This window comes from Astyanax mexicanus, chromosome 2 (assembly GCF_023375975.1).
Source record: "Astyanax mexicanus isolate ESR-SI-001 chromosome 2, AstMex3_surface, whole genome shotgun sequence".
Classification (NCBI taxonomy): domain Eukaryota; kingdom Metazoa; phylum Chordata; class Actinopteri; order Characiformes; family Acestrorhamphidae; genus Astyanax; species Astyanax mexicanus.
In genome coordinates, this window is record NC_064409.1 from 59,076,684 (window position 1) to 59,087,005 (window position 10,322).

General features: G+C 38.2%; 1 protein-coding gene across 1 annotated transcript; it reads left to right on the forward strand.

The window, feature by feature from the left end:
- Positions 1–1,086: 1,086 nt before the first annotated feature.
- sall1b (spalt-like transcription factor 1b) lies at positions 1,087–9,465 on the forward strand. The gene is made up of 4 exons (XM_022672176.2): positions 1,087–1,544; positions 1,705–1,784; positions 3,785–7,188; positions 7,785–9,465. Exons 2-4 carry the CDS (start codon positions 1,712–1,714, stop codon positions 8,211–8,213), a joined length of 3,906 nt encoding a protein of 1,301 aa, XP_022527897.1. The 5' UTR covers positions 1,087–1,544; positions 1,705–1,711; the 3' UTR covers positions 8,214–9,465.
- Positions 9,466–10,322: the final 857 nt, after the last annotated feature.

The following is a 10,322-nucleotide window of genomic DNA, read 5'->3' on the forward strand; positions in this document are numbered from 1 at the left end:
TGTAATAACAATCTAAAACTACTGCTTTCAGCATTTATTCACCTAGATCCACACCAAAACATGCTGTAACTACATGCACGTGAGGGTGTGATTGAGAAACACTGTCTATCCAATGTATGTGTCTAAACACATGTTTAAGTATTAGGCTATATATTATTATATTTTATGCACTTAAATATTAATTTCTAATGGTAGGCCATTTTTTACTTTGAAGGGCCTATCCAAGCTTAATAAAATCCCAAAATATGAAGAAAATAATACGTTTTTATGCATTATGTATTTTTATGTATTATGTTTAGATGCCTTGTGTTACAAAAGCTCACAAAAGTTACTGATAATTAGATTTAAAAAAAAACTTTTACATGTTTAAGAGAGAAAACTTCTAAACTTCTAAAGAGATGTTCTGCCAGCTCATCCCAGATGGGACAGATTTATGATCACCCACTGCAGAATGAAACTGAAGCTCCAGACTGTAATGTTAGTATAAAAGGATAACCATAAACCAACCAATTTTTCACATTGAAAGTGAATTAGGTATGCTGATGTTTACAACAAAACAAATGTAAAGTGAGGAATTCTGTATTTCTGCCACTTTTATTCCATTTATCTAAAGTTTGAATGTACAGTATGTCTCCCAACATAAAAAAAACAGCATTTAAGTAAACTCACAATAAAAACAATAAATAAGCATACATGATTAGTAAATTATTCCTTTTTTATGTGTTATATTAAATTCAATTCAATTCAATTCAATTTTATTTATTTAGCGCAACATAAGTTGTCACAAAGCAGCTTTACAGAGTAAACAGGTCCATGCCTTTTATATGAGCGAGCACCACAGAGATGCCAATAATTGTGGTGACAACAGTGGCAAGGAAAAACTCCCTCCAGCTCAGTACAAACAAATAACAAACAAACAACAGAATGAAACAACAGTACAGAGAGATAATGTGGATCTGTAGCTAATGTAACAATTACTAATTTAATAATGTAAAAAAGTGATGAGCATATAGTAAATAATGGGAAGCTATGGCTAATATAGAAACAGGTTCTGAGTTTGAGTAGGTGTGATGGGTAAACGCACAGTGTTAATGTTGATCAGTGCAGGGTTGTAGAGCAGGAGTGCTCTACTAATAAACTACAGCTTTTTCTCGAATCTCTATGTGTGTGTGTGTGTGTGTTATTAGTGTTATTATCAGCTCCAGTGATTCACTGCATGACCTCTCTCTGATTCCGGCTGACACACACTCTTGAGTCCCGCCCAATCCACGCACAGGCTTCGCACAAGCCCCGCCCCTTCACACTGGCATCCACGCCGTGTCCCGCACAGGCCCCGCCCATTGGCGCTGGTATCCAATAGCGTGGCGGCAGGGCTGGGTTCTGACCCCCGCGTGCTGTAGGAGCGCGTTCACCTGGAGCTCTCGTGGTTGAGCTGCTACTTGTTGTCTGGTGCAGGGCTCAGTCTGAGCTGTGGAGATGGATATGTGGAGGATGTTCTGAGGAGCTGCAGGGTTAGTGTACAGCAGCACAGCGCGGGTTACGAGGTGATTAGACAGATTCTGACAGGTTTTTATTTAGCGCTTAACTTATTTCACTTCTATACACCAGAACAACTGTGTTTTTATTTGAGGTTTAAAGTAGTTTTGTAGACTTTTGAACGAGTTGGGCGGTGAGTGATAAATCCTGTGTGTTTTGCTGATGCAGGAGCAGCATGTCTCGGAGAAAACAGGCGAACCCTCAGTGCGTCCACCTGGACCCACATCTCACTTCTTCTGAAACATTGGGTAAGTTCCAGCACAGGGTGGCAGAGCTTCAGAAACCCTGCTGCACACATTTAACTTTATACACTCAGGTCATGTAATATGTGGTGAAATCTGTATCTGTCTTAATAATTATATTTTGACTTTTTAACAAAAAAAAGCATACAAATTATTGAGTAAATCTGGGTTTTGTATACAGTTTTGTACACTCAGACTAGTCTGACCAGATTACATTGGTGACATAAAAGTACAAGTCATTATAACAATACTGTACCTTTTGGTTTCTCAAAACTTTATGCTACACTTGAATGCATTAGCTCACCCTGTCATGACACGGAATACTATAACAGTATATCACTATACTTCTAATAATGTATTCATATAGAATAAATCTTGAAAAATGTATTGTTACACAGTGCTTGAATAAAATTACAACAAAACAACAAAATTATGTTGCGGAAACAAAAGGCTCATTATATTGATATTAATCCACATTTTTCAATTTTTTAGCAGTGCTGAATGAAGTTGTGTTTAATATTGTATTGTCATTCTGCAACCTTTTTATAATAATAATAATAATAATAATAATAATAATAATAATAAAATAAGCATTATTTATATAACATTTTTCATACATTTAAGATGCAGCTCAAATTGCTGTATATATACAAAAGAGTGAGCAAAACACCAGCAAAATTAAAATAACAAACAAAAGAAGCCCAAACTAATTTATTAAGAGATGCAGATTAAAATTTAAACCAGAAAAAGCAAAGAAACAATATCCTAACAACAAAACAATAATAACACAAAAATAAAATGCTATTAAATGAGTTTTAAATGTTAAAAAATGTAAGTTTTGCCCCTGTCTATTTGTTTTAGCTATATATGTAATATGATGGCAGTAAGTGATTAGATTAGGGGTAATAAACATGTCATGATAATATACAATATGGAGCACTATAAACTTAAATGATTTTTGATGGTATTGAATTTCCTCTTAAACACTATGTTGCTACAATCCCAAATCAGGACAAAAACTCAGAAAACAGTATAAAATTGGAAAAACACTGACAAAAAACTTTTTCTTACGTTTACTTTAACAAATGTTTAATATTTTGCTCAACTTAATATAAATCAATTCCTGCATTTCAGGTCTGCAATACATCCCCCAAAAAGTTGGAAAAGGGGCAATTTATGGGTAGTGATGAGGTGCAAAAAAAATAAATAATGATTTTGGTACAAGCATATGCACTATTAAAACAAAAGCAGTAATTCAGGAGCAAAGATGGAAAGAAGATAACCAGTGTGTTAACAGATGCGCAAGAAAATTATTTAAAATGTTTAAAAACCATGATTAGATTTGCAAATGTATTATTTTACCATTTAAAAAATATGGAGGCAGGCTTGAGCTAAACATTCGTAATCTCAGATTCCTCAGATGGACATTAGGAGCTGTCATTTGAAAAAGCTGATACAACCACATGGGCAAGGCTATTTGGCAAATTAAGTTATTTACATTATTTTGGCAAACCTTTATCAGGCACTATAATATGTAGTTACATTTACAAATGTTCCACATAAAACCTTTACTGTGCAAAACAGAAGCCTTATTTCAACCACATCCAAAAGTGGTGTCGACTTCTCTGGGCTTGGAGGCATCTGAGATAAACCATACAAAAATAACACCTGAACACTTTATCACTTGGTATCGCTTAGTGCCTAACATATTTTAAGTGTTGTGAGAAGGATTGGCACCATTGCAAAGTAGTAAATGTTTTACTGACCCAACTTTTTTTAATGTGTTCCAGGCCTGAAATGAACGGAAAAAAAATTATGTATGTCAACAAATGTGATGGAATTGATCAGAACAAAATGTATTGGGTTTATACTGTCTACAGTTATATAAAAGTAAATAACATGCTGTGTCTGTCCCAACTTTTACTGATTTTGAGTTATTTAACATGAAACTGATTAACTTCTAATCTAACAAATATATTGTTTCTTTTTCTCTAACAATAATGCAGACTACCACGTAAAATACATCAGCTCTCCACCAGCTGATGTCCATGTGTGTGAAAGTTGCTGCGCCGAGTTCTTTACCCTCCCAGATCTCCAAGAGCATCGTATGGGTTGCTGTAAGAATCCATTAGTTCTAATCATGAGTGAAAACGGAAGTCCAGCCTCTCCCTCCACATCTTTCACATTTAGCTCACCTTCTCACAATGTAGAGGAGCAGATGAATGAAAGAATCAGTAAAGAAGATACCAAAGGATTTCAAGAGTTTTCAGAAGAGAATATACTGGAACAGGACACAGAACCAGCACTCATGTCTGAGGGCAGCAGTTTTGACATTGGAAGTCACTCCCAACCAGAAAATGAAAATGGCACAGGAGATGGAAACACGAGCAATGCAAGCATCACTTCAGTGTATTCATCAGGGTTGCCTCCAGATGATTCTCCACCTGAAATGGGCACAATATCATCTACCAGTAGCAATGTGTTCATTGAGAATTTGGAGAGCACAAAAGTGGCTGTAGCTCAGTTCTCTCAGGAGATCTATTTTAATGCAGATGTTAGCAGCAGTAGTCCTGCCAACTGCAACGTAGCCATACCTGGTCTAATTGAACAACTCATGGCTCTGCAGCAACAGCAGGTAGAGCAGCTGAAGCTCATCGAGCAAATTCGACATCAGATATTACTGTTAGCAGCTCAGAATACAGATACATCCTTACCCCCCAGCAACTGTCAGGGTGCATCAGGGATTTCTCTGACCAACCCGCTAATAACACTCAGCTCCCACCTCTCCCAGCAGATAGCAGCAGCCACAGGGTTAGCACAAAGCCTTGCGAGTCAGTCTGCTAGCATTAGCAAAGTTAAACAAATTAAAAATGCCGTTTTATCGAACAGTCATGACAGCAGTGCAGCAGTACTGAGTGGCAGAGAGATTTCTCCAGTAACAGATACAGATAAAAGCAAACTTCCAATACCAAGACTTGGAACACATGTATCTGGACGCCAGTCTAGTCGTGGTAGTATCTTTTATAGGCAGCAGAGTCATTCAACTTCACCTGCTGTACCTACTGATACTCCATCAAATCCCAATCCAACAAATAAGCTTAACCTACCTCATACATCTTCTAAGAATCATGTCTTTGCAAACACATTGCCAAGCATTGGGACAATTGTAGAGGACTTGAATGCCTTGACTGCTTTAGCTCAGCACAGGAAAGGCAAATTGCCCAACATGACGACTTTATTTGAACAAAAAGCGCGTTTGGATGAAGGTTTGTTTAAGCACAAATGCAGATTTTGTGCCAAAATATTTGGAAGTGACAGTGCTTTGCAGATACACTTGCGATCCCATACAGGAGAAAGACCATACAAATGCAACATATGTGGGAATCGCTTTTCGACACGTGGCAATCTAAAAGTTCACTTCCAACGGCATAAGGAGAAATATCCCAATGTACAAATGAATCCTTTTCCAGTTCCAGAGCACTTAGATAATGTTCCAACGAGTACAGGCATTCCATATGGTATGTCTATGCCGCCAGACAAACCTGCGTCCAACTGGTTGGACAGCAAACCATCTGTGACCAACTTACCTGCATTGTTGTTTCCCGCATCTTTGCCAAGTCTTCCGAGCGTAATTAAACGCGAAGAGCAAGTGGTTTCAATTACCAGTGCTCCTAGTTCTAGTCCTGCCTTTAGTGATTTAAATGGATTTAAGACTTTTGAAAAAAGAAATAGCAAAGAGGAATTCGGTAGTGACTCTTTTCGGACTTTAAATGAAAAATATGAAGAGGTCAAAACATCCCAGAGCTTTGCAACCTATGCGAACTCCTCCTTATGTGATGATTCAGAGGAACACCCTTTTATTAAGAATGCTTCTACTATCAAAACAAATTCAGTAACCTCACTACTGTGTGAGAATCTCAAACCAAACTTTCCGTTTGGCAATCTCCCAGACTCTATGGAAGCCTCAGAAACCACCAAGCTGCAGCAACTGGTAGAGAAAATCGACAAAAAGTGCATGGAGCCCAACGAGTGCATCATTTGTCATCGAGTACTCAGTTGCCAGAGTGCTCTTAAAATGCACTATCGCACACATACAGGTGAGAGGCCATTCAAGTGTAGAATATGTGGAAGAGCCTTTACAACCAAAGGAAACCTCAAAACGCACTACAGCATCCATCGTGCCATGCCACCTCTGAGGATACAGCATTCGTGCCCCATATGCCAAGAGAAGTTCACTAATGCCATGGTTTTACAACAACACATACGTATGCACATGGTTGGAGAAATCCCCAATAATGTCTTCTCTTCAGAAAATTACCCAGAGTCCATGGAAGATGATGCCTGCTCCGCAGAAATGAAGACCATGGATGATCAAGAGAACCCCTCTGATGAAAACATGGAAATAACTGAGAGTACTTCAGATTCCAAAGACTCATCTCCTCTAGACAGCCTATGTTCTTCACCTTCTTCATCCCAAGCCACAAAGACTCCTGTGTCAGAGAGTCAGAGATTCCAGGTTTTACAAGAGAGGGATGTATTAATTGATAGATTGGAGAATAGGTCAGAGGAAAGAAACTATTTGGCCCTCAGATCATCTCCTAATGATGACCACATGAGCCAAAGGCCTACAAGCCCTGCCTTGTCTGAAACGACATTTTCCTGGGACACTTTGTCTCCAAATAGCTCTGCATTGGAGACTTATAGATCTCTTACATCTGAGAACAACCGAAAAACATCTTCTCTAGACATGACTAGCACAGGCCTCATACAGTCAAACTGTACTGTACGTTCCAGCCCATCTTCCAGCCCACCTGATTCAGCAACTGCTGATGATATCTTCAATGACGGAACCACCCTGCTTTTCCGGGACCGTGAAACTTCTAGGAGCAATGTTTGTGACATCTGCAACAAGACGTTTGCCTGCCAGAGTGCCTTGGACATTCATTATCGCAGCCACACCAAAGAGCGACCGTTCATATGCACTGCATGCAACAGGGGATTTTCCACCAAAGGCAACTTAAAGCAGCACATGCTCACACACCAGATGCGAGAACTGCCCTCACGCTTGTTTGAGCCAGCAAGCCAGAATCCTGTATCTTCCCCAAACCCACCTTACCCCCCTACTGGCCACTTCATATCCTCAAGGGTAAAGATGGAAGTGAGCAACATCTTGAATAAAGACGGGAAAGATTCTGTATTAAGCATGCGTACACCTCCGCCCACGCTGCCGGTACTGTCAGCACCACCAGCTCCAGCGCGGCGGACCCCCAAACAGCATTTCTGCCACACCTGTGGGAAGACTTTCTCTTCATCCAGTGCTCTACAGATACATGAGAGGACCCACACCGGAGAGAAGCCTTTTGCCTGCACCATCTGTGGGCGTGCATTCACCACCAAAGGAAATTTAAAGGTATGTCAACATAATACACATAATATCAAACAGCAAAACTTACCCAGTCTGAGCAGCACAGTGCCACTGACCTGATATCAGTAATCAATAAGTAATCCAGCTTGGAAAACAATTAGCCACAATACAATAGCCTACAATAGCTTATCCTCTATTGTAGGCTTCATAAAAAAGTCACAAGTCCTTGGGCCAGATCAAATTATTGAAAATATATTCTAACTAATAATAAAGGCCGTCCAGTTTTTAATTTAGTTTGGACTATTTTATTGTATATTTTAGTAGTCTATTATTTCACTAACAAATAACCTCATGTGACCGTTTCCTGTAAATGCTTTGTAATTTTTAGGAAAATAAAGGTCATTTATACTATCAAAAACTGGCCTAGAGTTCTAAGAGACATGCACTATTTACAGCATCTGCATTGCACTATTACACCATTTACGGCATCTGTCACTGACTGATGTTCATTACAGGACATTGAAGACATTGGATATAACAACTATCATTATTTAACTAATGTGCTAAACGTTTGTTCTGTGTATACTACAGTATGTATCTTACGTTTGTATATTTTTTGCTCTTATTCTTCATCCATCTAGGTTCATATGGGAACCCACATGTGGAACAGTTCTCCAGCCCGGCGAGGTCGCAGGCTCTCTGTCGATGGTCCTTTGACATTCCTTAAATCTAACTCTGTGAAAGTTCCAGAGACTCTCCCCAAAGATACTGTAGGCAATGCCAGTAACGGAGAGTCCATCAGCCTCTGGAACCAGTATGCCACAGCAGCTCTTACTAATGGACTAGCAATGAAAACCAATGAGATCTCAGTCATTCAAAATGGGGGCATACCACACCTATCAGTGTCTGTTGGCCATGGAGGAAACTCACCCATCAGCGGACTCACAGCAAGTCTGGAAAAACTGCACAATGTAGAACTGAAAAGAGCTCTCCCCTGGCTCGAGCGACTGGGAGAGAACAGGAGGAGTTTTCACGTTACACAGTTGACTGAAGACAGTAAAACTGAATAGTATTTTGTGTTTTGTACCTGTTGTTAATGAGGTGAAAAGCCCCCATTCAAAAATAGTTATTCTGATTATTGTCAGAAATCCTTTTCATAAATTTTAAGGTTTCCAAACATTCACTTTTTAAAAATAATGATTTTTTTTTTATTTATTTCTAAAACCTGGCCTGGAGACACATTGCCCTGCAAATTTCTAACTTTCACAATTATTAATGTACTGTTATGGGCAAATTACAAACCATACCTGAGTAACTATTGCGATGTGTTAGTGATGTTGATTATATTGTTAAATCTTTTTGAAAATGTAGAGAATTCCTCTTTAAACTCAACTGCAAAGTGAGAAATGAGAAAAAAAACAAAAAATTCTTACTATGACCACTGTTCCGCAAAGAGTTGAAGAAAGGAAAACACTAAAATGTGCAGGGCAGGGGGCTCCAGGACCAGGATGGAGATACACTGGTCTTTACGTATAGATAGACATACTAATATGTAATTATTTTTTATAAAAATAGACACTGTGTTAGACACCATTGAGCTATACGATTTTTTAAACCATGTTTCAAATGTTACTTTTTTACAAGTGTGTGCTAATATTTATTATTAACACTTTTGAATATTTATTGTTATTAATACTATTTATTAATGCGGTTACCAACACGTATACACTGAGATTTGTTTTGCTGTTACTGGAACTTTCAACTAAGTAGGCCCAATCAGTGTTACATTCCACAGTTTACCCGATTCAGTAAAGTAATACGTACACTAATTAATAGTGCTAATTGTGTTCATTATGTTTATTTATATTTTACAGTACTATATTTTAAGTACTACATGCAGTCACAGAACAAAAAGTTTACATTTTTTATGTTGTGACAGAATCCATGTGTAAATCTGGTGCTATAGTACATTTTATACAATCACGTGTTTATTTGTTTATGTGTGTGTCTGCGTGTGTGTTGGACTTATTGTTAGACAAATTGTATAAACTGATTTTTTTACAGTCTGTATTCAAGCCTCCATTTCTCTATTTAAAGTATAGAGCTCAGAATGGCTCTCTGTGTGTCAGAACCTGCTTTCTCTCTCTGTGTGTCTGTATAAGTTTCCGGAGAGTAACCGTTAACTGCTTTTGTGTATAACTTAACATAATGCTGCCTGTGTTTCCACCTGCACAACAAAATTCATGCCCTTTCACTTCTGATATAAATCTGGGTCACTTTGTCCTCTGAATTTACATTTCAATAAACCCACTAATAATAACACATTGTGCTATACTGAATGATCTTTGCCAATGGAAGGCGATACCTCTCCTGCTACCTTAACAGAATAAAAGGGCCCATTCATTTGAAAGGTGTACCATTCATAGATATCAGATACACTGTCTCATGACTTTAAATAACATTAACTATGTGGACAGATGGTTAGCTATAGTATTGCATAATTGAGTGAACAATGTGCTGTCTGCTGCAGTTTGCTGTATAGAAATGTGATACGTTGACATCATTCAGATGTCGTTTGAGACAAATTACTTCAAATTTTACTGAGGATTATGTCATTTTTTTAAAAAATGTTTATTTATCTATTTTTTTATTCATTGTTTTATCTCTTTTTTTTTTTAGAAAATGAAAGCGGAATTTCTTCAATTTTTTACTCATTTTTTTAAGTTCAAAAACTTCTCCATCTGTGTATAACAGTGTAAAACAACACATAAAGTCCTTTTTCATATTAAATATAAATATAAAAAAACGTATTTCTAAAAGTCTGTGAATCATGCAGCAAGCCTTTTCAGCTTTTTAGTGAAGTTCAAACCCCCCTATGATCTGAGGGCCGGTGGGGTGGAGTGTCCCATCAAGTCCATTCTCCATAGTGATACATCCTGGAGAAGAGCTTACCAACATCAGATCCGTCCTGACTCATAAAGGCCACTAATATGTCCATTGAATGACACCAGCCCAATCCCACATACCAAATCCCACTCTGAATGAGTTCTGCTCCATGAGCTGTCAGCCCCCATTAAGCATCTCTCACGGTGGCAGTGGCCAGCTGACGGGGGGGAAACCCAACACCAGCCTGCGTCCATTAGCATTATAAAATGAGCAATCAGCTGGAATGAAGCACA

Coding starts and splice junctions, on each gene's coding strand:
- sall1b (XM_022672176.2), top strand. CDS start 1,712: ATGTCTCGGAGAAAACAGGCGAACCCTCAGTGCGTCCACCTGGACCCA. Junction 1,785..3,784: donor CACTTCTTCTGAAACATTGG/GTAAGTTCCAGC, acceptor ACAATAATGCAG/ACTACCACGTAAAATACATC. Junction 7,189..7,784: donor CCACCAAAGGAAATTTAAAG/GTATGTCAACAT, acceptor TCATCCATCTAG/GTTCATATGGGAACCCACAT.